General features: G+C 48.7%; 4 protein-coding genes across 13 annotated transcripts in view; 3 read left to right on the forward strand and 1 right to left on the reverse strand.

Annotated features, from left to right (window-relative positions):
• Positions 1–9,197, reverse strand: part of TMEM8B (transmembrane protein 8B) — a 29,000-nt gene extending 19,803 nt beyond the window's left edge. For 3 of the 5 annotated variants that reach the window (XM_077147735.1, XM_077147733.1, XM_077147734.1), the window contains exons 1-4: positions 9,104–9,180; positions 8,064–8,154; positions 3,495–3,684; positions 2,897–3,104 (exon numbers count right to left, since the gene is read on the reverse strand). In XM_077147735.1, coding sequence (XP_077003850.1) covers positions 2,897–3,104; positions 3,495–3,684; positions 8,064–8,154; positions 9,104–9,139 — 525 coding nt within the window. In that variant the 5' untranslated portion in view covers positions 9,140–9,180. Of the gene's footprint in view, positions 1–2,896; positions 3,105–3,494; positions 3,685–8,063; positions 8,456–8,491; positions 8,642–9,103 lie in introns of those variants that run through there. The other 2 variants (XM_077147737.1, XM_077147736.1) reach the window with 2 other exon arrangements.
• FAM221B (family with sequence similarity 221 member B) lies at positions 8,686–20,394 on the forward strand. 6 transcript variants are annotated; one of them, XM_077147738.1, is made up of 8 exons: positions 8,686–9,264; positions 9,491–9,565; positions 10,893–11,673; positions 11,804–11,947; positions 16,792–16,902; positions 17,066–17,263; positions 17,438–17,557; positions 17,695–19,440. In XM_077147738.1, exons 3-8 carry the CDS (start codon positions 10,893–10,895, stop codon positions 17,874–17,876), a joined length of 1,536 nt encoding a protein of 511 aa, XP_077003853.1. In that variant the 5' UTR covers positions 8,686–9,264; positions 9,491–9,565; the 3' UTR covers positions 17,877–19,440. The 6 variants fall into 6 exon arrangements, with proteins under 6 accessions (XP_077003853.1, XP_077003854.1, XP_077003856.1 ...); XM_077147739.1 differs by lacking the exon at positions 8,686–9,264 and adding an exon at positions 9,275–9,403; XM_077147741.1 differs by lacking the exons at positions 8,686–9,264; positions 17,695–19,440 and adding an exon at positions 19,886–20,394 and having other exon boundaries at positions 9,275–9,565.
• A 1,177-nt stretch (positions 20,395–21,571) lies between these two features.
• HINT2 (histidine triad nucleotide binding protein 2) lies at positions 21,572–23,852 on the forward strand. The gene is made up of 5 exons (XM_077147763.1): positions 21,572–21,730; positions 22,974–23,114; positions 23,251–23,355; positions 23,478–23,550; positions 23,668–23,852. The coding sequence occupies exons 1-5, from the start codon at positions 21,650–21,652 to the stop codon at positions 23,757–23,759; spliced, it is 492 nt and encodes a 163-aa protein (XP_077003878.1). The 5' UTR covers positions 21,572–21,649; the 3' UTR covers positions 23,760–23,852.
• Positions 23,853–24,281: 429 nt separating this feature from the next.
• SPAG8 (sperm associated antigen 8) lies at positions 24,282–27,300 on the forward strand. The gene is made up of 7 exons (XM_077147753.1): positions 24,282–24,977; positions 25,080–25,932; positions 26,051–26,225; positions 26,429–26,474; positions 26,557–26,671; positions 26,792–26,854; positions 26,993–27,300. The coding sequence occupies exons 1-7, from the start codon at positions 24,940–24,942 to the stop codon at positions 27,113–27,115; spliced, it is 1,413 nt and encodes a 470-aa protein (XP_077003868.1). The 5' UTR covers positions 24,282–24,939; the 3' UTR covers positions 27,116–27,300.
• Positions 27,301–27,380: the final 80 nt, after the last annotated feature.

The following is a 27,380-nucleotide window of genomic DNA, read 5'->3' on the forward strand; positions in this document are numbered from 1 at the left end:
CACCTTAGGAAGAATACATGTTCCAAGACCAGAAAGGGAAGGAGATAGAAGGCATGGGGGCAAGACAGAAGGGGTTGATAGGAAGAAAGGGACATGGAAAGGAGAAAATGAAATCAGTGTTGGACACTATGAGTTTGAGAAGGTGGAAGAAGGGCAACAAAAATTTGCCAATGCCCCACTATGTGCCAGGCCCCTGTGCTGGGTCTAGGAATACAGTAGTGAATACAAAGAACAGTCCCTAGCAGAAGTGTGGGACTACAGCTCAGGAGAGTGGCCTGGACCAAATAAGTCACTTCCCCATACACAACCTTTCAAGGTTCCCTTTCACCTTCAGGATAAAGTTCAAACTCGCTAGCCCAGCACCCCAAGCCCCTCATGATCTGGCCTCTGCTAAACCCTCGAGTTCCTTCACCTACCCAACACCCAAGCCACACTGTACCAATCCAGTTCTCACTTCTAAGCTTTGGCCCATGCTTCTCCCACCACCTGGGATGGCTTTCCCTGCCTTCTCAACATCATGCCTCACTTTCTAACAGTTTCTTCTCACTACTGCCAGCATACTACTATCAGCCACTTTCCCTCCATTCTCCTAAAATAATTCTTGTTTCTCTCTAATATATTTCTGCATCTCCAGCACCCAACCCAAGGCCTGGCACAAAGTATGTTCTCAAAGAAAAAGGGCCAAAGGGAGGCCTGAGCTCTTCCCCAAACTGAGGAGGACCTTAGAAACAGCATTGCCTTCTTAACTCTGGGGCTCATGAGACTCCACCCAAGGATATCCTTGAACCGGAATCCAGGGTCTCCATCCCACACAGCTTACAAAGCTTCCTATATTGGCTAAGCTTCACAGGAAGTCAGTAGCATGATACAAGAAGGAAGCATGTAGAGAAAATGGAGCCCTGGAAGTACACTCTGGACAATCCACCCACAGGCTTCAGTCTGGGGAATTAATGAGACTCTAGAAAGCTTTGGGACCCTTAGACTCACATAAGATTCTAGAAGGTAACCAAATTCTTAGAAAAACCACACAGAAGACCCATGCCCAGTCAACCTCCAGGACAAGGCTGACTGAAAAGCCATGTCTCTCGTGGTGTTCAGACTTGCTGTCACTCCTGGGCAAGGTGTAACTATGCCTTCTCTGTAGGGTCCCACCACAACCCCAGGAAGCTCTGCTGGCTAAGGCTCCAGCTTACAGTATCAAGTTCCCCAGACCTCACTTGCTGTATCCAGATGTAAATGGGCATGTCCTTTTTAGGCTTCCCAGCTCCCTTTGGTCTGGCACTTTGAATTATCCCTTGGGTTCTGGTGAGCCTTTCCTGCTTGCTATTTCTAGCTGTCCACTGTCACAGCTTGGCAGCCTTGAGCAGCTTTGACCTCTTCCAGCCAAGTCTCAGATCCCATAATTCCAGCCAAAATCTAGGCCCCAGGCTTTTCCTGCTCTCCCTGAGTAGAATTTTAGTCCTGTACCTAATGCAGGACTTCAGGAAGACTTTTCCTATCAGTTCTCACCAAAAAGGTCAAAGGTCAGCATGGAATCATAGATAAGCTCTTTGAGAACTTATCTCCTAATAAAATAACATTTAGTATTGAAGTAATTCAAGGCCTATCTAGAACCCAGAGACCTTCTAGGCAAGCTCCCAACATGCTCTAATCCAAAGAGCTTCCAGACCTTGGTGAGGAGTTATCCTGTACATCACTCTCAGAAAAAACAGGTCTATCACTGAGGCCTTGAGATGCCCCAACACAAACTAATATATGGAACACATCTCTGACAACAGCAGTGCCAGGACACTTGTCCCTGTGCAATTCTCAGCTTATTCAAGAGCATTATTAACAACTTTACTGAATGCTGAGCTACAGCAGTCACACAGTCCCTGCCCTTAAGGAGCTCAGCCTGGAGAGAGAAACCCAAGTCAATTTTTCACCTGACTGGGAATTTCTACTCCTCTGAATTCGCAATGACCAAACCCCACTAGCTTTCTTGTTATTCACTGCCATGCTCTTTAAATCCTTGCTCTGTTCGTGCTTAGTCCTTCACCCTTACCACTGGCCCCACACCATGTGGCCATCCCACTCCAACATGGTCAGCTCATCACACCCTCCCTCTCCTCCAATGGACAGGAGTAGGATACCTATAGATTCCCTCATTGCAAGAAGGAAATCTGGCTTCCCCGGTAGCTGAAAGAGGCAGGAAAACATTTGTAGAATTTCCTTCCCCTCCAAACCAGAATGGAGAAGCATCTTGACCTATGAATCTATCTTCAGTATTTAACAACATCTGCTCTATGAAATCAGTGCTGATATGCAGAGGAAAGGGAGGCTATAGTATAGACACCAGCTACCCAAAGCCTTCTTTTAACAGGAAAGAGCTTGCCTGCCCCAGAGTGGTCCTATATGATCTTCCAAGGGGAGTAGGAAACTGACCGAACTACGATAGGAGAGGAATGTATTCACCCAGATCAACTTAAGATGGCTGCATCCTAGAGAGTCTTCAGGACTATAACAAATCAACATGTAGCCTAAGACCAGTCTTAGGTCTGTGCAGCAGCATTTGACCAGCCCCTGGCTGATTTCTGAGTACCCTAATTCACCCCTGCATCTTCCAGTAGGAAGTAGAACTATTCCCCCATGCCAATATCTGTGAATGATTACAGACTTTTGACTTTTCTTTCAACTTACCTGAAACTGTGTGTCCTCCAAAGGCCCCCAAATTGCCTCCCGCTGATCAGTGTCTCTGGCCCAACCAGATGATTGATAACCACTAGCTGTGCCTCCCACCCTAGCCACCCTTGTGCTGTTGCCCACCTTGGCACAAGACTGGTATGAGGTAGCCTCTGGGAGGAATTCAGCAGACATGGAGAAGCAGTTCTAGTCCTCCTACCTGGCATCAACCCACCTTGACAGAGATGTGGCCATGGGCCTGGGGAAGGTGGGCAGCCAAGAACCAGTCCCCAGGTAAGGGGCTGCTGACGTTAAAGATGCCTGAGGTACGGTTGGGCAGTGTCCAGCTGAGAGTCAGTGAGAAAACCCCAGGTACAACCGTGTCCCCTGGGAAGTGTGTGTGCAGGGGATTGATGACAGGGGGTGCTCCAGACCGGAAGTACCTGGGAACCAGAATTAGGAAAGAAGGAAAGCAGGCAATGGGGTTGGGGGGAAAGGGGGGCAGATAGGAAATGGGGAAAAGAAAGGAGAACTGTAACTCATCACCAATAAAATGAGTTGAGTCCCTACTGAGACATATACAACAAAAGGTCAAGGTAAAGGGTCAAGTTATAAGGGGCAAATAGTCATCTCAGAAACTCATGCAGTCATTCAGCAGTCAGGAAGATGGTCAAGGGACAGAGGTCATGGCCCTCACTCAGTCACACTTCAATCTAGACAAGGGTCAGGAGTCAGGACAGGAAGTCAGTTCAGATACTCAAAAAGTCACACTTTAGTTTGGAAAGTGATCTGGGGTTGAAAGTGGGGGTCATGAGGTTAATTAAGACACTCACACAGTCACACTTTGGTCTGGACAGTGGTCCCCAAAAGTTCCCCCCTGCTCCTTGAAAATGATGAGGTTCCAAACAGCCAGAAACGTGTCCTCGGGAACATGGAAGTGGAAGAGCTCAGTGCTGGCAAAGGAGCGAAAAGGACTGAGCTTGCGAGGTGAGCAGGTGGAGTAATCAGTCAGGAAAAGACCTCCTGGGGAGCAGGAGAAAGAGAAAGGAGGAGACAGATCAGTATTCCTTTACCCAAAACTCCACTAGTAGCACCAATTCAACAAATGCTGTTCTCCTAGCCAAGGAACTGGGTCTGGTGCTGCTCCAGCCATAATCTGGTTTAATCCTTACAATAATCTTATAAAAATGACTTATTTTTACAGGTCAGGAAACTGAGGCTCAAAGCTAGGATTCAAAATTAGGTTTCATCATATGACCCCACAGCTGCCCCTCACTTAGGAGCCACTGTTGCCCTCTTATCAAGCTTAACAAAACAGTATGAAAGATGTGTGTGTATGTGTGCGCACACATTGGCATCGGTTCTTAAACCACTCAGCAGGCTGCAACTCCACCTGTGGGGCTTAGGAATTAGCATAGAACTGTGTAACTCCTCTGTTTACTTTCTTCCCCTTTCTGTTTCGCCGCGGTTAGGAGCAGTAAAAATCCTCAGAGGTGTCACAAATGCTGTCTTTGTACTGGCTCAGGAAGGAGGGGGGAGGGGAAAGTGTGGTGAATCTGTACGGGGTCTGTTTGGGTGGCAGCAGTGGCAGTAGTGCGTAGGCCACCATGAGGACACCCAGGAGAGGAGGAAAGGAGAGGCCTTTCCTGGATTCAGAATGAGCAACCAGAGGAGGGTTTCCCCTGGGGGAAGGCACTGAATCGTGGACCTAGTGGAATCTCAAACCATTTGGGCATATTCTAGGCACATGGGATGAGGATGAGAGGGTTATTTCTAATTGAAATGCCAAGATACCTGATCATGGTTGTCAGGAGCAGAGCCAAGGTCAGCAAGAAAGCCTGGTGTCAACAGCTGGCCAGACAAACCTCAAAAATGGGACTGCTCTAATAGTGAAAATAACCCAGTAGTTCAGCTGGGTAGGAGAAGCAGGCCCCAAACGGAAGGCAAGGCCCCTCAATATAAAGTTCTGGGTATTCTGACTGCTCTGGAGATTTAAAACTAACCCCAGAGAAGACAGGTGAGAATGTGGGGAACTCACGCAACTCCTAGACAGGGTAGGAGCCAGGGTTTAGGGGAGACCCTGAGAGGGGCGTTTTCAGCCAGACAGGAAATACCCACAGAGCTTACCTAGTCTGGCAATCTTCCTTTCTGGAGATGGGAGAAATAACTCCAAAAACAAAGCATTTGGAATAACAGAGGGAGAGGCACATGGAAAAGGAAGGCTGCTGAAGAAGAGAACATGGTTAAGGATGGCCGTGCTGAACTGGAGAAAACTCAGTCACCCTCCAGAGAGCTATCCTAAATAGATAGAGACCTTTGGCCCTAGATCTGCCTGTGCTCTTCCTCAAAGGGTGGCTATGCCCAAGGACTAGTCTGTCCAATTCAGACCACATGATCCATCTCAGCTGTTCCCAAGGGAGACCTTCCATCCTGCAAGGTGAGCACTGCCCAGGAACCCAAAGATGCTCACAGGGTGAGCAGCTCACAGAGCAGCATTCAGAGACCAGTGGAGACATATCTGAGGGGGATGAAGGGAAATGGAGCCAACGAATGGAAGAGATGGGTTGCCTAGGACCCCCAGCTGGGACAACTGGGAAGCAGAAGGCCAATAACTTCTTGGGGGCCTGAACAGTACTGTTATAAGAAATCAGGGCTCTGAAGCATCCTCTGCTGAGCTTAAGGAAGAGGTGCTCCTCTTCAAAGCTGGTACCAAGGTTGGGTCATCTGATCAGCCATTGATATTATTAGAAAGAAGAGATATTAGCCAGGCCCCCAGTGCAGACCTTCAGAGAGCTAATGGTGAAAAGCAGCTGGTGACCTTTAGGAAATATGGATAGACAAACACAAGGAGCCTGTAATGCAAAGGAGTATGCTATGGCCTGGAGAATTGAGAAACTAGCTAAGCCACCCCCAAAGTGGCCAGGACCTGAGAGATCACAGGATAGGGTGGTAGGGAAAAGGAGGGAGGAGCTGCTGGGAATGCTAGGAGGAAACTGGAAGAAGTTCTAAGGGCAGATGCTTGAGAAAATATCCACAGGACCCACTCACTCCATCTTTCATTTGGGTTTGTAATAGGGTCTACCAGAGACATGTCCCAGAGGAAACACGAGCAAGGCCCTAGCCAGATGAACCTGTCCTGGATGCTCCGTACTTCCAGGATGGAGCTAGGGTGGTTCTCCACCACCATCCGAACCACACACAAACACACATACACACACACACACACACACACACACACTTCCTGGAATGGCAGGGCATGCCTTAATTTTATGCAACTGGAGTCAGCTAAGCCCATGCAGAAGGCCCAAGGATCAGGGATGGAACTAGGAGTCCCAGGAGGTAACTTTCATTTCTGAGACAAGATTGAAGCAATAATAAACACTTATTAGGAGCGATTGTGTACAGCCCTGTGCTATGATGGTCCTGTGACACCACCAGTCTCAGGCAAAATTCATCACCACCACTAGGTCACAGAGCACCCCTGCATGCCAGGCCACAGTGGTCAAGGTAGTGACGACTATTAAAGGGCACTAAGAGCAGCCCTACCTGCAGATGGACCTGTCCAGCGCTCTTTCCCACCTTCATTACAACTCTTCCCAGAGCATCTGAATCTGCTTCTGGACAATGGTATTTCTATCCACACCATCCAGCTTCGTACAGCTCTATGGCCGCCTGTCACCCTTCTCCCCTAGCCAGCCTAATGCTCGCCCAATGGGCTCATGAACAAAGCAGCGATTATGGCAGGGATGGAAGCTATGCTTTGGGCTCAACAGCATGGGCCACACCCCCTCACCCAAACTTTAAAAATGACCTGACTACTGCCTCTACTGAGTGTCCAAGTTGCCAGCAGCATTAATCAATACTGAGCCCCCCATATGGCTCCTTACTTCAAGGAAACTGTCTGGGGTGGATGGATTACCTAAATGTGTTTCAGAAGGCACCCAATACTGCTTCCAACCAAAGAACTATCCATTTCTGAAGGTGACACTTCTGTGATACATCCACAAGAGGAACAGGAAGAGTTGAAGGGGACAGGCATGGGCCACAGGATATGCCTTCTCCCACAATTACATAAACATTCAGAGAACACACAGGGTCACATGCACCCCATACATCACACATGTATAGACTCACCAACACATAGGATGCACACACACACACAGCACATGCCCAGCATACCCACTGATTCCTCTGGCTATCCACTGATACCCGCCAACACACATAAGTGCCTGGATACCAGTGAGTATGCACATATAGCTTGGACATTGCTGCACAGTCCATGATCTTTGGCATGCAGTGATCTCCTCAAGTTTGTACACTGAGCCAGGACCCTGCAGCTCACTGGATCCCTCCCCCACAACCACCACCAGCTGCTCAGTTAGCTGTTATTTCTATGTCTGTCTCTCAAGCACATCACCATTCACCAGAGGTGGCTAGGAGCTGAGGCCATGAAAACCACAGTCATCTCCTTATGAAGCGGTCATCTTTACGGTGCATCTCCTAGGCCAGAACCACCTCCTACCCCCACACCCCACCCTAAGAAGTTGGACCTCTCCTCCTATCCCAGTCACTTCCTCACCAAATGCTGACTCCAGGCTGATTGATACCTGGCAAATGATGACGGTTTGTGGATGAAGCTCTCTTGTGGACAGACAGGGTAAAGGAGAGCTTGCCCTTTAAGCAATTCCCCACTTGGTTCTTTTTTCTTATTAAGCATATCTTACAGTGAGAAAAAAAAACACTAGCAAGGGATAGGAATTATGAAACCTTTTCCTAGCCCCAGCACTGCCATATACAAGCTGTGTGACCTTAGGCAAATTGATCCCTCATTGAGCCTCAGTTTCCACATCTGTAAAATGGTCACTGAGTTCCCAAACTGCTCTAAACATGTCAGGACTTATTCTCAGGTAAATCAAGGCTTGTTACAAGAAAAAAACCCGTTGAATAGAGACTAACCCATGTCCCTCTGTTTGTTACATGTTCTCTTTAAACCCGTTTTCTTAACTGTATTTTAATGCATATCTAATATTTCAATAATGGGCTATATCTTCCCACTCTGGATTAGGGGCTCTCAACTGTGGAACATGTCTCCCCCTTCAAATTCTGAGGGTAGGAGCAAAGCCCTTGAGACCTCACTGGGAATGCAAGAGTCACGGTGGGGTCAGGATGGACAGTGGCAAAGCAAACACTTACAGAGCTGAGACTCAAGGTCCCCAGTTACCACTCTTTTGACCCTCCCAACTCCTCTCAGTTGTGTAAGACTTCTCTCATCCCAATTTCTTTCTCCCCACTTCTTCCCCAAAGATCTAGTTCTCCAGGTCCCACCTCTCTTGAATCCCTCTAGTTCACCCATCCCAACCAGAACCCATCCCTGTCTCAATCTTTCCTGCTTCTGCACTCACCAGCCCCTGGGCCAAGGACAGAGAACAGCAACAGCAGCAATAGGGCTGGAGGCAGCTGGATACCAGACTTGCATCGAGGCTGGGAGAGGGGCTGGGTATGAGAGAGGGGGCCGGATAGCAGGAGAGACTTGGGTAAACACAGGGATGAGGGCAAAGGCTGAGATAATGGGTTGGGATGAGCTGGGCACTGGGGCTTGAACAAGGGCAGAGGATGGGATGGGAGCAGGGGCTGTGATGGGGCCTGGGGCAAGGGCAGAAGTTGAGTTAGGGGCTTAAGCAAACATTGGGGATGTGGCTGGGCTGGGATTTGTGGGAAGGGGTGGAACATGGGCAGGGGCGGGAACAGGGGCCAAGACAGGGACAGGGTCTGGGACTGGGACTGGAGGGGGAGCCTGGGTTGAGATCCAGCCTTTGGCATTTGCTGGGACCCAGGCCTGGACTGAGACCGGTTTGGGAAGCGGGGCGAAGGCGGGGCCGGGGACCAAGGCCCCGATCGGGATAGGATGAGGGGCCGGGACAAGGGCTGAGCCATGGCCCGGGGCGGGGACGGGACCGGGCAGGCCAGCTCCGGGCGCTTGCAGAGCTGACCCGCGGCTCCGGTCCCCACCCCTGGGGGGAGGTGACCTCCGGCGTCCTCGCGGGCCCGAGGCCGGGATCGGGACGTCTGGGACCGGGCCGGGGACCTGGGTGGGAGTTCAGGCCTGGGTGACTCCCGGCTGCGCTGGACCGGCGATAACCAGGCCCCGCGGCGGCGGCCTCTGCCTGACGTCGTTTGTCGCTCCGCCCCAGACCGGTTCGATTGGACTTTCTCAGTAAAGCCCGCCCCGCCGCCTTGTTCTATTGGTCTCTAACTTGGTCCTGCTGGGCTCTTAGGACAGACCCCGCCCCAGTCCCAGTTACCTAAGACTCTAATTTTTTCACCCCAATGGCAGAGCCTGGATGCCCCCTCGGATCCCTTGATGTCCTGACGTATCCCTCATAGGAACAGAACGGAGACCGTCACAAACCCAGACACCCCACAGAGAGCCGCAGATCCCAACCAGAGCCAGTTTCACAGAAATTCTGTGAAGTCCCATTTTCAGAAGTGAACTCTATGGTTCCTCTCTTCCGACCCGACGCAATCCTCTCAGGAGACCTCACCCACCTTGGAGGAGACCAGACTGCTGTTGCCATGGAGACCACTGGGCGTTCGGTTGCCCTGGTAAGGGATCCTCCTCTCCGGACATGGGTTCCTGAGATTTCAGTCAATCACCTGCCCTCACTTGCCCTGGACCCCTCGTCCCTCCCCATTCCCACCCTTCCCCAGATCAGACCCAGAGTTCCTCTGCGAAGTTCTACAGGTGTCCTAGGTCCCCTCCCCAAATCTAGACTTCAGGCAAGGCTGCGGCCCTAGCAGACCCACAACCAAGAGCCCTCTCTCCCTCCAGGCCAACACTTCCGTCTTCCATCCTGAGACAAGATCTTGACCTAAGGACTTGAAATATCCAAACTAAAGCCCAGAGGTACGTGGTTTCTCCAGGCTCCTTTTTCCTCTTGCTGAACCTCTGTTCATCACCCTCCTTTCCCATCATCCTACCTCTTCCCTCTACTCCCCTTCCCAGATTTGCCCTTTAGAAAGGTTCTGGTGCATTTTTAAATCTATGGAGCATGGGGGGAATGTAGGGAGAAGGGAGGGTGATAACTGGCATCCTTGGTCAGTTGCAAGTCATACCAGGTATTGAATGTCAAGTCAAGAAATTTTGACTCAAATCCTTTAGGAAGAATAACTGAATTTTTGTATGCAGAGGAATGTCAGGATTGGGTTTTCATTTTGGAAAGATCTCAATTGGGTCATTAAAGAGGACTAACCTCCTTCGGACAACCTTCCAGGGTAAATTAGGCACATCTCCCTCCCCAAAGTATCCTGGGCTTACCCCAACACAACACCAGAGTATTCCTATTGTCATTGTTGGTTAACCTGTCTCTCTCCCAGACTCTTTCAACTGAGTCCAGTGTTTAGCACAGTGCCTAACTAAAAGTGTAAGACTGGGCTCTTTACAAAAATGTAGGTTGCACAAACTAATGAAAAAAATGGATTCATATGCTGAGGAAAGAGAGAGGGCAAAGTTATGAAACAGCCCAGGCCAAAGATGATGAGGACTTGAACAAAAAATGGAGGGAAGGGAGAGGAGAGCATGGATTGTGGAGATGTTTATAAGATAAGAAATACTATTCTTGGTTCCTATCCAATTAGAGGTATCCCACAGGCAGCTAGATATGAGTGTGAAATTAAGGGGACTAAAGAGGTCTGACCTGGAAATATGGATTTTGGAGTCTTGGTATACAACTGGAGGTAGTTAAAAACTTGATCATGAATAGCATCATCAGGAAAGGTATGTGTAGTCCCCTAGACAAAACCAGACTATGGGGGCCCTGCCTCATGCATCATGAGTGTGGCTTCCTCCCACCCTTTCTGGAACCAACCTCCTTGTAGTTCTTCCCCAGTTTAGCCTGGTAATCTCAGGCCCTGGAGTCCATAGTCCAGGATCCTGCTCTTAGACTGGTAAAGTTGCTGTGTTTTGGTTCCTTCCTAGGGCATGGTCCTCTGCTACCATCTACTGATGGGATTATGACTGCTGTAATCTTTAAATTCCAGTATGCCACATAGGGTTTAGGCATATGGGTGAACCTCCTGACATCACACCATGAGGACCAGAGCTCATCTTGTATCTCAGGTGCATGGAGCACCTTACCCTAATTCCATAATCCCCTGTGAACCCTGGGCTCTGCCTTGACTTGCAGACCCTCCAGTCCCAACCTAATAAAGTTTGTACCCTCTTCTACCACTAGATGGAAGCAGACAAAGTCACAGAGGAACCTTATACCACCATGGATGCAGAGGAGCACCGTTCTTCAAAGGACCCCTCTACTGAGGACTTAAAGGAGCTCCCTGTTTCTGAAACCCCCTTGGAGCCTTCCATCTCTGAGACTCCTTTTGAGCCCCAAATCTCTGAATCCTCTTTGGGGCCTTCTACTTCTGAAACCCCCTTAGAGATCCACACCCCTGAATCCCCTTTGAAGCCTTCCATCTCTGAGATGCCTTTAGAACATTCCATCCCTGAGATCCCCTTGGAGCCCCTTACAGCTGAATCCCCTTTGGTACCCTCCAGTACTATGACCCCTTTAGAGACCCACGCCTCTGAACCCCCATTGGAACCTTCCATCTATGAGACCCCTTTAGAACACTCCATCCATGAGATCTCTTTGGAGGCCCCCATTTCTGAGACCCCAGTGGAGACTCACATTTCTAAGATCCCAGAGAAAGAACTTAATTTTACTTCCTCACTAGCAGATGACGTCTCTGTGTCTTCCTCTCATGACCTCTCCTCTCAGTCTTCCTACATTGAGATCCCACAAACAAGCAGGTCCATGCTGGAGGACCTTGAAAATGAGTTCCTTCAAAAGAACTCCCTTTCAGTCTCTTCAGCCAAGGTGCACATGGATACATCTGCAAATCAGATGGAAGAAGCAGGAGAGGATGACGACGGGGTGAATGCCACTGACAGCACCACTCATACATCCCAACCTGGACAGCAGCTGGGCAAGAAGAAGGGGAAAAAAGCAGTTAGCCGTAATTGTTCCTGCCCCTGACTTGCCCTTGACCTGCCCCAGAAGAAGGGAATTGGGTTACTCTTTGACATGGCCCCTTCTCTTAGGGCTTTCTCACTTCTCTCTGTTTACTCAACCCCCTTCCTATCCAGGTTACACAGACCACCCAGTGGCCCCTGCTAAGCAGACAGAGCTGGTGGCAGTGGCTAAGACAATGCACAGAGAACAGTTTAGCCCTCGGGTGAATCATCTTTTTCAATGGGAGAAGGATGCATCCCTAAATGCCATCCAGACAGGTGAGCCCAGGCAGCCTTGCAGAAGCCTGGGGCAGGCCTACCCCATCCCAAGAGGATCTGGAGACCTGCCCATTCAATGGATAACTGCCCCTTCTGAAAGCTTGCCACTTGTCAAGAATTTGGAGGGGAACAGGCAGGTGGGCCAAGAACCGCATTGTGGATACAGCAGGGATATTCATATAAAACCATGATAGAGAGGTAACTGAACCCAAAGTTGTTAAAGACAGAAGGGCCACTGGTTAGTCCCAACTATAGGATTCTGATAGCCTGCACCAAACAGACCCTAAGGTAGAGATGTCTCAATACCTTAGACAGTCTCCGGGACTTTTGCTCTGACATTGGTTTCCATTAAAAGGTGATCACCCCTACATGTCAGGCCCAGGGTCAACCTGGGTACCTAACAGCTTTCAGTCTTATCAGAGAGGAGCTGTGTCTTCTAGCCCTGTTAATTCTCAGCCCAGAACCAGGACTCTTGACAGTCCTATTTGTAGCATTCTGTGCATAGGTATGCCTACCTGTAAAGAGTGTACAGGTGAACCATGTAAATGTATGCCATCTTGCCTGGGTGAGCACGTTTACCAGTGTCACCAAACTTCATATCAGTAGGGATTATCTTCCATAAGAGGAACACCTTGACCCACTAGGAGGATTCTGGGGTTTCTAACTTGAATTCATTGGGTAGCATTACACTTATTTTGGTCTTCCATACTTCCTTTCCCCACATGATAGAATTTGAACTATGTTGAAGCTAGATAGGCCTAAGATTACAAGACAATTAGGCAATTAAGGTAATTTTTTATCCCTATCTGTCCTCCATGAAATTGACTTTCCCCATTCCCATGCAGGGACAGTCCATGCTCCATCTCTGAACAAGAAAGTTATGGAAATCCCATTTGTTTCTCAATCTTAATTCAGATATTGAGAGGGCTTCATCTGCTTGTTTTAACATCTTCAGTCACTTACTTATTCTTGCAAATGCAGGATCTGTTCAATCCCCTATTCCTCTCAGAACCTCCTCTCTACTCTTGCTCTAGTTTGCGCGTTGCTGGAATGCAATATACCAGAAATGGAATGACTTTTTTAAAAAAGGGAATTTAATGAGTTACAAGTTTACACTTCTAAGGCCACGAAAATGTTCCAATTAAAGCATATCTATAGAAATGTCCAATCTAAGGCATCCAGGGAAAGATACTTTTTCAAGAAGGCTGATGAAGTTCTGGGTTTCTCTCTCAAGTGGAAAGACACATGGTAAATACAGCATTATCTGCTAGCTTCCTCTTTAGGCCTCTTGCTTCATGGAGCTCCCCCAGGGGCATTCTCCTTCAACCAAAGGTCGCTAGCTGGTGGACTCTACTTCATGGCTCTCGTCATTCTCTCATCCTTCTCTGCTCTCTCAGGATCTCCAAAGGTCACTGGCTGGTGGACTCTGTGGTTCTCTCAGCCTTGTGGCTCTGCGGGGCTCTGCTATGGCTTTCTCATTGTTCCCAAAAGGCATTCTCTCCAAAAATGTCTCCTCTTTTACAGGATCCCAGTAAACTAATCAAGATTCACATAGAATGGGTGCAAACATGCCTCCACCTAATTAAGTTTAATACCTACAATTGATTGAATCACATCTCTGTGGCGATAACCTAATCAAGTTTTTGACTTATAATGCTGAATAGAAATTGGAAGAAATCATTGCTCCCACAAGATTAATGAAACTTAAACATGGCTTTTCTAGGGTACATAAATCCTTTCAAACCAGCACAACTCTCCACTCTTGAAAGCCACTGCATTCCTTCTTCTGAATGAGCTTCTTTATTTTCCTGTTTAAACAGGCAGTTTTACACAGAAAAAAAAATCAAGTGTTATTCAAGCCTAAACAAAGACATTTTGGGTCTTCTTCTAATATTGTGGGTTTTGAAACCTACAACAAAATATGTAATGTGTAAAGAAATATCAATATAACATAAGCTTTCCTTTTATTCAATCAACAAGCATTTATTGAGCATAACCTATGTGCAGGCATTGAACTAACTGTGTAAGGGGGGAGTGGTTTCAAAGACAACAAATCTCTTAAATAATTTAGACTCTCTTGAGACACACCGATAAATAAAAGGACAATTATAGTTCATACTAATAATTGGTATGATAAAGATCAGTCCAGAGTCCTGCACAAGCAGAGAAAAGGGTCAAAAAATCTAGGGGATTCAGGGAATAAGCCTGGGAAGAGATGATTTCTCAGATGAAATCTGCAAGATGAAGGAGAGGGGGCTAGGTGAAGAATGGAGTAGGGTGAGAGATGACAGGGCAAGGCACCAGAAGGAAACTAAGCAATGCAGTATGCCTGGTGCATACTGTTGGGGCAAGTAGCCCAGCTCAACTTTGGAAGGGCAGAATTGTGCAAGCATTGCTGTTCCAAGCTAAGAGCTGGAATTTATCTTGGGTGCAAGTGGGAATCACTAAGAGATTTTAAATAGAACAACATGAACAGATTTGTGTTTTTGGAGGACTACCCTACAGTATGATAGACAGACAGTAGGACAATCCAGGAAAGAAGTAGATGGGTAGAGACGGAGAGAAATGGACAGTTTAAAGAAATACTAAAAAGGTAAAACTGACCTTTGGATGTGTAGGATGAGAGAGAAGGAAATGCCTGAAACAGTACCTAGATTTTTGGCTTGAGTAACTTGGATGATGGTGCTATTAACTGAATACCTAAAGCAGAGTAGATGCTTGATAAATAGTTGTTGGCTAAACAAATGACAAGGGCCAGGTTTGGAGGGAATTGTTGGACATAACACACTTGAAGTGGAATGTGTTTGTGGAACAGTCCAATAGACAGCTGGCTGTATATGTCTGAGACTCAGGAGCGAAGTTTTGGCTGGGACATTTTTCATGTAAGCTCATTTGCATGTTGAATGGAAATGTTTCAATACCAAAGAGACATTATCATGCTAATGTGGTTATGTGATATGGAGTTGAACTATGCTGTGCAGAGTCAAAATGGCATCCCAGAAAATGTCTCCCTCCCCTGCTAGTCCTTGTCCACAGGAGGAGGATTTGGAATTAGGGCAAAGAGCAGAGGGCCCCATTCTGGAATTCATAGCCAGATGCCATTGCCCAATCTGAAAGGCATTAACACCTGTATACAATAGAGTGTGTGGTGTAGTTGCCAGACTCCCTGGGCACTGATTCCCACATCAGGGCTTGAACTTGTCTCCCCCAGGCCCTCAGGCCATACTTTCTATGCATCTATAGACACTGACCCTTGTTCACCCATACATTTCACCCACTCATCCAACATATTCTGCCACTTTGGACAGAGTTCAATGGAATCCTGGTCCCCGCCCACCCCCATTGTGACTCTGCCTATATCCTTGCCCACTCAGTCAAGTCTCTTTGTGTGTAATAGGGCACCAGTGCTACAGGCTTTTGGTATCAATTCAGAAGTAGGAAAGCCAAAAGCCACAACTAACTAGGCTTTCAATCCTGAGAGACGATGGGTAAGACAAGAAAACCTATTCTGCCAATTAGGCACAGAATTATGGACTGTGGCCCTGGCCAGAGTCAAAAACTAGAGGATACCACGTCTCTTTTGTCTTCCTATGGAACTTCAGGTTCTGCCTCCAATGATCCCTGGAATACTGGGCATCTCTTTTCTCCTGAAAAAATTGCTTCTGCTTATTCACTGAATCATCAGGCTGTCTATGTTCTTTGAGCTTCTATTTTGTGCCAGGTTCTATGCTACAACCAGATATAGATGAAAGGACAGACCCTTCCCTTGAGGAACTAATGGTCTAATGGGAATATAAGTGAACTGCCCATTGTAGTGCATTGAACTGTGATAGGAATAGCACAAGGTGCTTTAAAAAGTCAAGTGGATGGGCCCTTAGAAGGTGAAGTCAGGGACAACTTTCTGGTGAAGGTGACATTTCAGTTGAGCCTACTGAGTGGGAATAAGAATTCTAGAGCTAACAGTTTCACTTCATGGGAACTCATACAGATAACTAGTTAAAAGTAGGGGGTACTCTGAGCTCTCATGGAGGATGGGAAAATCTGAGTGGGAGGTACTCTATGGTTCTATGTCGTGCCTTGTGATGTGACTCTTGCCTTGTGATGTGACTGACCATGAAATCAGATGATTTCAGATCAAATTTTGGCCTCATGAGCTAATATATGTTGGTCTTCTCCACTTATGACTTTTGACCTACACCTTTCTCCTGACTCTTGGAGAACCATAGGTATCCGTTTTCAGATTCATAAAAGGCATTAGTTCAATAACAACAAGATAGGGAAATATGAAGGTGCAAACCTGGAAACGTGAGGAGAAGCCCTCTTCCTACCTCCTGGCACCCGAGTTGCCTAACTTCTTCCTCTTCTTCGGGTTCCTTCAGAGCCATGCTCCTTAGGAGCCAATCCCCATCATCTACTCTATACCAGGACAATCATCTCCCCTTTTCTTCATCTTAGACATTTCAAGGAAACAAAGTTGGGTTCTGATGTGGGGAGGGGAGGAGAAGAGACCCCACACAGTCAAACAGAACTCAAGTGAGATTCATGTTCATCTTCAAACAAAATTGAATTTATGATCTTTCTGTTCAGAAACTGAAGACACTGTTCAAGTTATCTCTGAGAGACTGACAGAGATAGAGTAGATCCTGGGGTAGGAAGGGAAAGGGTGATGAAAAGCCTTGAAAGAAAAAAATCTAAAGGGGGTAGAGATGAGGACTCACTGAGGAGATGAGTGAACCTGGCGGGGAGAGATGAGGCCCTTAGGGAATAGAGAAGAACACCTCAGAAGAAGTCAGGATAGTTTTCCTTCCTGCATTTCCTTATCACTCAACTTCTCCACACTCCAGGTCTCTACATTGGCTGGCGTTGCCCACATTACCTGTGGGACTGTTTCCGGATTGGAGATGAATCCAAGTGCTTTTGTGGACACTTGTTAAGGGAGCACCAGATCATCTCAGGTAAGGAAGAACTAACCAGTCTCTGTCGGCTGTGGAGGGAAAATTGTACTCTTCCATGTCTTGAGATGATGGATGAGAGAGAGAGAGAGAAAGAAAGAGAGAGAATGTGTGGTGTGGGAGGAGAAGGCTGGTTTAACCCTATCACCCATCCTCATTCCCACAGACATATCTGTGCCCTGCGGTGCGGGCCAGTGTCGCTGCCTCATGTTCTGCTTTATCCCATCACGCCCAGAGGAGGTGGGTGAGTTCTGGCTGAAGCGACGGGCCACCTTTGACCCCAAGGCCTGGAGGGCCCAATGCCGCTGCAAACATAGCCACGAAGATCACATAGCCACCGGGTCCCACCCCTGCAGGCACCATGGTATCTTCTAGGGCAAGGGGAGTAAAGGGGGCGGGCATGGGTGATAGAATGCATATGTTTTGGTGGTGAGGATTAGGAGCTGGTAAGAGAGACTTGGGCTTGTGATTGGTGGAGAGGAGATAAGAGCGCGGTAAATCCACGGGGAAACCCCAATTCCCTATACTGTTCTTCCAGGCTGTTGCTGCAGTTGCTTTGAGTCTAATTTCCTCTGTGCGGCCTGTGACCGGCGCTGGGAGGAACACGAGACTTTCTTCGAGACTGAGGAGATACGGCGACCAGGAGGGAGGCCTTATGGTAAGAGCGCAGCCTGGGGCAGGGGCCATTCTAGCGTCTGTAGTCAGAAGGCCAGGCAGGAAGCCCTCCCATCTTCAACAATCCCTCCCTCACTCCTAACCCCAGAACTCCATACCCGCACTGGTTTCCACCTCCAGAAGCAGACTGTGTGCCTTTTGCAGAGATGCCTGCTCTCCAAGAAGCCATCCTCAAAAACTCTGACTTCAAGGCCCTAAAGAATCAAAGACCCTCTGGCCATCCCTGCTCCCAACCTGGGCCCCCTGGGCTCCCTGGCCCACACAGCCCCCAGCCTGGCCCCACATCTGACCCCCATACCTGACCCTTTCACCTCTGTTCTTCCCTCCTACAGGGTCAGACACTGTCAACACCTGGCGCAGGCCTTTGTAAGCCTGTCCTAGGTCAGCAATAAAGGGGAATCCACTGGAATTTAACCTGGCTCTGTATAGGGCTATTAGATCCTAGTTCAGGGGTCAATACACCTGGGACCTTGGGGTCAATACTTATTAGGGACAGGAGAATGCACCAGCAGGAAACAGGCTGGATCCAGCCATCTGCCTCCGGTATGCCCATATTCAAGCTGCTGACTCAGCCATCAGGAGAGTGGTTTCAAGAAAGCCGGGGGAGGGGGGGGGGGTGGAGTTTCAAGGATAAAGTGGTCAGTAATGTCAGATGCAGCTAGGGGCTTCAGTCAGATAGACTGAAAAGCGTCCACTGGATTTTGCCCTAGAAAGTCTTTGGGACTTCAGAGGTGCAGTTTCAGTGGTACCATAGAGGCAGAAGCCAAACAGCAGAGTATGAAGAAGCCTCTTCAAAAAGCTTGGATGAGAAGAGCATAAGAAAAGTCAGGCAGTGTCCAGGGGGAGGTGTGGAATCAAGTATTTTTATAGGAAGGAAAAAAACTTTATAGAATGAGAGGAAGGGGACAGTAGAGAAAAAGACTTTGAAGGATGCAGAAGAGAGAGGAGAGATGCCTAATGGAATGAGATCCCGGAGATAGAGGGAGAAAATGAGATCAAGGCAGAGATGAAGAGATTCTCTCTGGACAGGAGAGCCCCACAGCTTCCAATAGCCAAGAAGAAGAAACAAAGGATGGGAATTTCAGGAAGCTTCAGGGAACAGGGTCTCATGGAAGTTTCCCTGTGATTGCTTTTATATATCCCCTGTGAAGTAGGAGACAAGGTCAGTTGCTGGCGGGGGAGGAGAGGGATGAGTGGAGTGTGGGAGGCAGGGGGAGGTGAAAGTTTGGGCCGGCTAATGTAGGGATTGGGAGAAAACCTGATCAGTGGGTGGCTGCAGATTCAGCTACAATTGGAAGCAGGAGCAGAGAACCAAAATGTTTCGATTAACAGGCTGTGGTGGGATGTGTCAAGGAGGATGATTGGGAAAATAAGACAAAAGAAGAGGGAATGTGGAGGGAGCTGGCCACGCAGAAAGGGAAAGAAAGTGAAGTCAGGAAACATTTGACAGACTGAAAAAAGGAGTTGTCTGTAGTAAATGTAGTGGGGGAATGGAAGTACAGGAGGAGACAGTGAACAGAACCTGCAGTCAACATCCAGATGAGAGCAGCTGTAGGTGATGACAAATGCTTAGAATTCAAACAGAAGACTGGGCCAGGGGCCAGAATGAGTGCGCACGCAGGAGTGACTAGGAGGCTCGTCAGTGACTCTGAGGAAGAGTAAAGGATTCTGACACTAATGGTCTGTGATCCTAGAAAGTTCACTTGCCTTCTCTAAGCTCTGTCTTCAGATCTGTAAAACAAAATATTCTGTTTCCTGCCTGCTCTCTACGGGAATACAAAGAAATGTTGTATTCAACAGTTTCAACGTGCTTTGTAGTCACCCACTCCTCCCGGCTGGTTTCCTCCCTCTTTCTAGATCTCAACTCTTCTTCTTCTTCTTCTTCTTCTTCTTCTTTTAAATATTTGTATCGAGAAATCTTCACACAGATACAGTCCAACCATATTATACAATCAGTGTGTCACAAGATCATCACATAGTTTATTCATCACCATGATCATTTTAGAACATTTGCAATCACTCTAGAAAAATCAAAAGAAAAAATACATCCCATACCCCTTACCCTTTACTCTCATTGATCACCAGTACTTCAATCTACCCAATTTTTTAACCCTTTATCCCCCCAACGATTTATTTCTTTTCCTTATTTTTTTACTCCTCTGTCCATATCCTGGATAAAAGGAGCATCAGACACAAGGTTTTCGCAATCACATGATCACATGGTAAAATCTATATAGTTATACAGTCGTCTTCAAGAATCCAGGCTACTGGAACACACCCAACTCTTCTTATCACCTGCCCTTCTTTGCAGCAACACTAGAGGTTCCTGCTGTCCTGGGGACACCACAGAGAACTGAAACCTCTGGGACACAGACAAGAGGGCAGTGTACATTTCCTCACAGTTAGGGAGGCCATCTATCCTTCCAAGGAAAGGAATGACTCTGGACTGCTAGAACCCCTGGGGGAAATCGCAGGGTCAATCGTCTGTGTCTAGGAAGAGAAAGGACTTTCTACAATAATATACCTATTCAAAAACAGATTGTACTATCTGCAGAAGTAAAGAGCTCCTCCTCATTGGTCATATGTAATTAGCACCATGATAAATATTCAACTAAAATTATTTCAGTTAATAACAGGATGATAAACTATGATAAACTTATGAAAGGAAGTTATGCAGTCATTACAAGTCCATTTACACAGCCTATGTAATAATATGGAAAACATTATAAGAGGAAGACTAAGGAAACTATGCAATACATATCTTCATATGTGTTGTATATTATGAAAGGAAATTCTGGGAAAACAAATGTTGATCATTTTGTGTGCTATGTGCACCTGATGGTATCAGGTGCACAAGTCGTGACTTGTCCTGTTTAACATCATACTACAACTGATGTGGTTGGTGTCTGAGTATATTAGCATTTTAAGACATTGTTTCTTATGTCAAAAATATATTTCAGTAGAGTGAAATATGCTTCTGACCTATCTGTCCATGACACAATTCCCTCGTGGTCCGAACCTTACTCATTGGTTAGGCAGGCATCGAGCTAACCGTATTACATACTTTCTCCGATTGGGAAAGAACATTGGATACATACTCCTTTGTTCATTGGTAGTGTCGGAAGGATAAGACATCCCGTCCTCCGTAAAACAAACACGCCTCTGAAAACAATATGCAGAATCCTTAGTCTATGGATTGAATGTGCTGAGAACATGACAGTAAGATGGAGTTGTCATTAATCAGTTAAAATGCTCAAGAAGCTGAAATTCCCCTTTGTGAAAAGTGTTCGCTATTTGACAAATAGGACTCTTAGACATGGACTCCTCGAGTCAGGGGGGAGAAAGAAAGGACCCGACCCCGGTGCGCCTTTAGCTCCACCTCTCCTGCGTCCTCGACCCGCCGCTTTTTTTCCTCGACCCCCACGGCTTTGGGCGTCAGGGGTTAGCGGTGGTTCCCCCGAGTCAGTAAACGCCGAGACCCCCCGCCCTCCTACCGGCCAATGAGGTGAAAGGGTCTAAAACATTTTGGAGCCTTCCTGCAGCAGGTGACCGAGCCCCGCACTCTGCCTTCCCCGGGTTGGATGCGGGAGCTGCAACCAAAGCGGTGCCAGTATTACATATCGCATGCAATTGGAAGAGAATCCCCCTCTAAGTCTCTTTTTTTTTTTTAATCTAAGTCTCTTAGTTCTTCCAATGGAGTGAAAAATTATCTCATAGCAAATCTAGCTAGGGAATTCGTTGGAAAAAGAACTTTCACCCTGAAGGCGAAGCCAATGGAGCGGAGAAATCACCCCCGAGTTGGCAGAAGCCGCCGGGAAGGGACGAACCCGCCTCCAAAGCGGCGGCCAGCCCGCGCCGCTGCCCCGGCCTCCCCCTGCGCCCGCCCTGCGCCGGTCCTGCCTGGCAGCGCCACCCAATGAGCCGGCGGGGCCGTGCCGCTCGCGGAGCCAATGGCCGCTGCTCGCCAGCTCCCCGGTCAACCCCAGTCAGCCCGCGGCGCGGAGAACGCCACCTCCCACCCGCTGCAGAGCCCAAGTGCGGGCCTGCGTGAGAGCGGCCCGCCGCCGAGGCGAAGATGGCGGCGGCGATGGTGCTCTCCGCTGGGGTGCGCGTGGCGAGCAGGGCCCTGGTTGTCGCGGGGTCGCGGGGGGCGCAGGTGAGAAGTGGCCGCGGGGAGGGTGTCCTGCGGGCTCTGACGCTCTCCCTGACCGGGGTCCACAGTCGTCCTCGGCTCCCAAACGTGCGCACGGCCTCGCTGGGGCCGGAGCTCCTTACGCTGGCCGCTGCCTCTGGGCTGCGAGGGGAGGTCGGGCTGGTGGCCGCGGCAGTTTCCGCGGAACCCTCACCCCAGGCGAAGCGAACGGGAGATGACGGACATCCTGCGCAGACCTGGGCGCCGAGCTCTGGACAGGGTCGCTGCAGCGGCTGTTGCGTTCTCCGCCTGCCTGGAGCCCAGCTGAGCAGACGCCTGCTCTGGGAAGTCTCCTCGGTGCCTCCTGCAGGAAATGAGCTTTGACTTCTTGGAGCCAGGCTTTTTACCCCGTCTGACTCCTTCCCTTCTAGTAAGCACTAGAGTTAACCTCTCGTCTTCCCCCTTGAGCAACTCAAGGGGTCAGAGAGTTTAATTCAAGCCGTCCCTTCAACACCCACAAGATGAGTTGGCTGCATTCAGCCTTCTTCGCGCCCCCGGATGACTGGAAGTTCCCTGCCCCACAATCCTATGGGCCGGGAGAATCGAGTTCACATAATCGAACTTTTCTTTCTACTGGCTCAGGGACTGGATTCACAATCCACATGAAGAGGTCAGGTGTGACACCCAGATGAGGGATAAACTTGTGTCAAACAAGGCCGTTGCATTAAAACCTGAATGAAACAGGTGACAAGGCTTAAAGATCAGAAAAAACAAGTAAGGAAATGGAGGAAACTTATTAACAAGATGAGAGTAAATGAAAAGCACTCCAAGTAGTCCTAAGAGATGGTGAAGAAAGATGAAAGAAATGCAAATCCTTTATTTTACGTGTGAAGCCCAGAGAAAAGAAGGGGTTTATCAGAGGTAATTCAAGGGTAAAATAGGAAATATGACTAAGTCACTAAGTTCTCATTCTGGATGGTTTCCCTTGAACGGTGCTAGATCCCCTAGGTAGATTAAAAGCAGAAATCAATTATACTGAGTTGTAATATTGTAAAATTGTAATAATTTTCTGACGGGGCCCAATACCATCTGGCTCTACCCTCTGCTGCTACTGCTACTGCTGCTGCTGCTCTAAAATTCAGGATCTTTTCCTCCTTAGAAGAATGGAGTTAATGACTATCAGAACTCAGCTTCTGCTACCTATGTAATACTACATAGGAGTTGTATTATCAAATTCCTTCCTTGGGTCTGTCTGACCCACCTTCAGGTCCGAGGAGCTGCAGGTGTGACTGATGAGAATGAAGTGGCCAAGGCCCAGCAGGCAGCTCCTGGGGGTGCAGCCCCAACCATCTTCTCCCGGATCCTGGACCGAAGTCTCCCAGCTGACATTCTATATGAGGACCAGCAGGTGGGGTGCCCTTAGGATCCAGCCTCCCCAGGAATTTCATAAGCAACCCCTCAAAGTTACCGTCCTGCCTGTTGGAAGGAATGTGGTGGCCTCTGGCCAGTTACTGCCAATGATATGTCCTTCCTCCTATCCCCAGTGTCTTGTGTTCCGAGATGTGGCCCCTCAGGCTCCTGTGCACTTCCTGGTCATTCCTAAGAAACCCATTCCTCGGATTAGCCAGGCTGAAGAGGAGGACCAGCAGGTGGGAAGAATAGGGGCAGGGTTTGGCTGGGATGGGGGGTGAGAGTTGGGGTGGGGAGCTGGACTCAGATAGAGCTTTTGCTTCCTGTGAATGATGACACCTGCTTCCCTCCCTTCGTATAGCTGCTAGGACACCTACTCCTTGTGGCCAAGAAGACAGCAAAAGCTGAGGGCCTGGGGGATGGTTACCGACTGGGTGAGTGACTTTTGGTCCTTGAAACCCTCACTTCTGAGTTGAACCTACCCCTTATGTGATCTTCAGTCCTTGGCCTTTTCCACGATCGTGACCCCCTAACTCCAAGCTCCATTTCAGTGATCAACGATGGGAAGCTGGGCGCACAATCTGTGTATCACCTGCATATTCATGTACTTGGGGGCCGACAGCTCCGGTGGCCTCCAGGTTGAACTAACCAATTGACCAAGAACCCCAAGCCTGGATGCTTGAGTGGGGAGGAGGAAAACGGGCCTTGTGCTGCTAATAAACCTTGTCTTATCCAACGATGAATCCCTGTCTTAAATATGTAGAGATTTATACCACAAGAAGGAAAGAAAACCAATTCAGGGCTATGATCCCCTTTGAGTAAGAGACAGTAAGGAAGCTTAGCTTGTGTATAGAGTGTGCCTACAGATCTGAGTTCTGAGTTCTTATGACTAGTAGTATACCCTGATTCAAGCTTCTGGAATAGCAGTAGGAATTAGGATGAAGTGAGCAGGGAGAGACTGGATCCCAGGAGTAAGACTTACTCAATCCTGGCCCTCATTCAGAGGCCAAGTCAGGTTCTAAAGGAAGCTGGGGGTTAAGGGGAAGAAAGTGTCAATGTGAGGGAGTTTTGCCTTTTATTGGAGGTGAAGCAATCACACCAAAAAAAAAAAAAAAAAAAAAACCTGCTACCCTTTGACTACTACACGCCTCGCACCGTTTTGCATTTACACTATCATCTGTATTTTAATCTTTAAAAATTTTGAAAACACTCCCCTCACTTTCATTTTTTGTATGCTCTATGGCAGGGGTCACATATCATTCTTTTTCCATATGCGTATCCCCTTATTGCAGGACCATTTGCAAATTTTTGTTTCGTTGGTTTTTGTCTGTTTGCTTGTTTGTTTTTGTTTGGGGAAGTGCATGGGCGGGGAATGGAACCCGGGTCTCCCACAGGGCAGGCGAGAATTCTACCACTGAAGTACCCCGCACCCCCTTCCCCTCACTTTTGAGAATGAAGGAAGGGGAAGTTACTGTTGTCCCAACACAAACACACCAAGTAGACTTTTGCCTTTGATTCCACAGCTCTGTACTTGTCTCTAACAAAACCCGTAAAGAACCACTCTTAGAAAGTCATAAAAAACCATGCTTGGGTTTGGAGACCGAACCATAAGCCGGAGGAACCTGAAAAACCCGGCGGAATCTTGAAACTCTGGCTGAGGCGGAATGGAGACTGGAGGGGAACGCGGACCACACCAGGTTTAACTTCCGCCCCGCAGAGGACTTGCCTCCACCCCCACCCTCCACATCCGCCCAGCTCCCGTCTGCGCAGTCTCCCGGAATTATTTGTCGTCTCTATGGCAACCTGGCAGCTGGTGTCTGACGATGGAGACCAACCCGTCTAGCGAGGAAACGGAGTCGCGGTGAGAGCTGCAGCTTTGGCTGCAGGCACGAGGGTTCAAGGAAGGTCTGCTGACTTCCTCCGCTGTGCTTTTGACAATCTTGACAGCTTCGCTTTTTTTCAGGTCTTTAGATGTACAGCACAGCTCCGGAGGCCTGGGGTCCACTTCGGAACCGTTTCCTTCTTCAGATGGCGGTGCTAGGTCTGCCCTGACAGCCGCAACCGTAGCAGCTGCAGCGGCTGCATCAGTGGCATCAGCTGCTGCAGCCGCCTCCACCGCCAAAGCAGCTGCACTATCTGCAAAGACACCAGGGCCCTACTCGCAGCACAGCCTTCTCACCCAGCTCTCCTCTGACCTCAGTCTTCCTGGGGAACCCTCCACTGAATCCAGCTTTACCCAAAGAATAGGCTGCGAGAGCCAAGGCTTTGAGCCCGTCTATGTTTCCTGTATTACTCAGGACCCTTGTACCACAACTGACCTTACCTCTAGCTCTATCCCTATTCCTGGCTCTAGCTCTGTCCCTGTTCCTGGCTCTAGCTCAGGCCCTGTTCCTGGCTCTAGCTCCAGTCCTGTACCTGATTTTAGTTCTGGCCCTGTTCCTGGCTCTAGCTCTGGTCCTGTTCCTGCCTCTAGCTCTAGTCCTGGCCGTAGCTCTGGCCCTGGCTATGGCTTGGGTCCTGACTCTGGCCCTAATCCTGTCCCTGACTCTGGACCTTGTCCAGGATCTGGCCCTGAGCTCAGCTCCTACACTGTTCCAAGGAACAGAAGGCTCGGGGCAGATCTGGTCCCTGATTATGCCACTCGGAGTTACCATGGCAACTGGGGTCCTCAGAAACCACCAAGCTGGAAATTTTTGCAAGTTCCAGAACCTGGTGCCCGAGGGCTATGGAAGCCCCCAGAGGTTGAAAGGAAATCTAAAGTGCTCCACGAAGCATTGCCCCGGGGCCAGTGCCTACTCTACAACTGGGAGGAGGAGGTATTAAGGTTTTGGCCTGTTCCCTTTTCTTGATGCTGCTCCCAATTTCCTGGGGAAGGTTCATGATGAGGGTGTGTACCAGAAGGGACAACATGGTCACTCAACTTGTGGCCCACAGAGAGCCACCAACCACCTGGATCGAGTCCCCAGCATGCAGGATGGCTCTGAGAGTTTCTTCTTCAGACATGGACACCGGGGATTGCTGACCCTACAGCCACAATCACCCATGCCATCCAGCACCACCCAGAAAGATTCATACCAGTCCCCAGGAAACCTCTACCAGCCACTTCGAGGTGTGAAGCATGAGTAAGGGAACAGAATGAGTCCATTAGTCAGAGAAAAAAGAGAGGAAGGAACTTCTGGTGGGACTGTGGATTGTTCAGTGGGCATAAGGGCAGAAAAACAAGATTTTCCTTCCTTTATCTCAAGTTTGTTTCTTCTTAGCCTACTTCTTAACCAGAATCACCCACTCTGTTCACTCCCTGTCCTTCCACAGGAAAACGTGAAGCCAGGTTGGAGATGCTCCTGCACCACCAGATCTGGTGAGGCTTGGTGAAGGGGAAGGAGGAGGGGGGAGACAAAAATTTGGGGGAAATGGCCTTGACTCTCCCTAGGGCTATACAGTGAGGAGGTGCAGGCAGAACAAGAACCCAAAAAGAAGCTTTTTGAGGTTGAATCAGTGACACACCATGACTACCGAATGGAGTTGGTGCAAGCAGGGCCTCCTGCCCCCATAAAGGTGAGAACCCATTTCACCTCACGTGCACAGCTAGGTTCTGATGAGGTGTGGGAAAGCAGAGGCCCAGAGGTTAAGAGAGGGGCTGCAGGTGAAGAATAATCCAGTCTCTCTCCCTCACAGCCTCATGACTACCATTGGGAACAGCCTGAAACCTTCTGGATACAGAGGGCACCACAGCTCCCGGTATGTGAGGGTGACTAGGCATTGGAGGTGGGAGAGAAGGAGAAGGGGAAGAGGCTATTCTGTCTCACTTGTGGCAAGTGGGGGGCTGCAGAGCAGGGACAGTATCTGTCCTCATTCCTCATTCTGGCACTCCTCTAGGGGGTCAGTAATATCAAGACACTGGACACACCATTCCGGAGGAACTGCAGCTTCACAACACCAGTCCCCTTATCCCTGGGACAGCCTTTGCCCTATGAACCCGAGAATCCCCATCAATTGTGAGAAATATTGTCCATGGCCTGTCAAGGGAGGAGGGCAGGGTGGTAGAAGCGGGAGAACTACTCCTGTCTAAAGGTTGGGAAAGGGTGGTGATGTGGAATGTGGGATCTGTTTCTATATGGGGAAGAAGGTAATTCTATCTGTACTTCGTGAGGAGACTTTACATAAGAGATTATCCCTCATCCTGATACTGCTAATTCAGTGATTCTGTGAGAGTCATCATGTCAATACCCTGTAACCTCTTTTCTTTGGAGTTGCCTCCTACCCC

The sequence above is a fragment of the Tamandua tetradactyla genome, chromosome 2 (genome assembly GCF_023851605.1).
Source record: "Tamandua tetradactyla isolate mTamTet1 chromosome 2, mTamTet1.pri, whole genome shotgun sequence".
NCBI lineage: Eukaryota > Metazoa > Chordata > Mammalia > Pilosa > Myrmecophagidae > Tamandua > Tamandua tetradactyla.

Bases quoted from the DNA above. Each gene is read 5' to 3' on its own strand.
- HINT2 (XM_077147763.1), top strand. From the start codon at position 21,650: ATGGCGGCGGCGATGGTGCTCTCCGCTGGGGTGCGCGTGGCGAGCAGG. The intron at 21,731-22,973 runs GTGAGAAGTGGC...ACCCACCTTCAG, and splicing joins CGGGGTCGCGGGGGGCGCAG to GTCCGAGGAGCTGCAGGTGT. The intron at 23,551-23,667 runs GTGAGTGACTTT...GCTCCATTTCAG, and splicing joins GGGGGATGGTTACCGACTGG to TGATCAACGATGGGAAGCTG.
- SPAG8 (XM_077147753.1), top strand. From the start codon at position 24,940: ATGGAGACCAACCCGTCTAGCGAGGAAACGGAGTCGCG. The intron at 24,978-25,079 runs GTGAGAGCTGCA...GCTTTTTTTCAG, and splicing joins AGCGAGGAAACGGAGTCGCG to GTCTTTAGATGTACAGCACA. The intron at 26,672-26,791 runs GTGAGAACCCAT...TCTCCCTCACAG, and splicing joins GGCCTCCTGCCCCCATAAAG to CCTCATGACTACCATTGGGA.
- FAM221B (XM_077147738.1), top strand. From the start codon at position 10,893: ATGGAAGCAGACAAAGTCACAGAGGAACCTTATACCACCATGGATGCA. The intron at 11,674-11,803 runs GTAATTGTTCCT...CTTCCTATCCAG, and splicing joins GGGGAAAAAAGCAGTTAGCC to GTTACACAGACCACCCAGTG. The intron at 17,558-17,694 runs GTAAGAGCGCAG...TTCCACCTCCAG, and splicing joins ACCAGGAGGGAGGCCTTATG to AAGCAGACTGTGTGCCTTTT.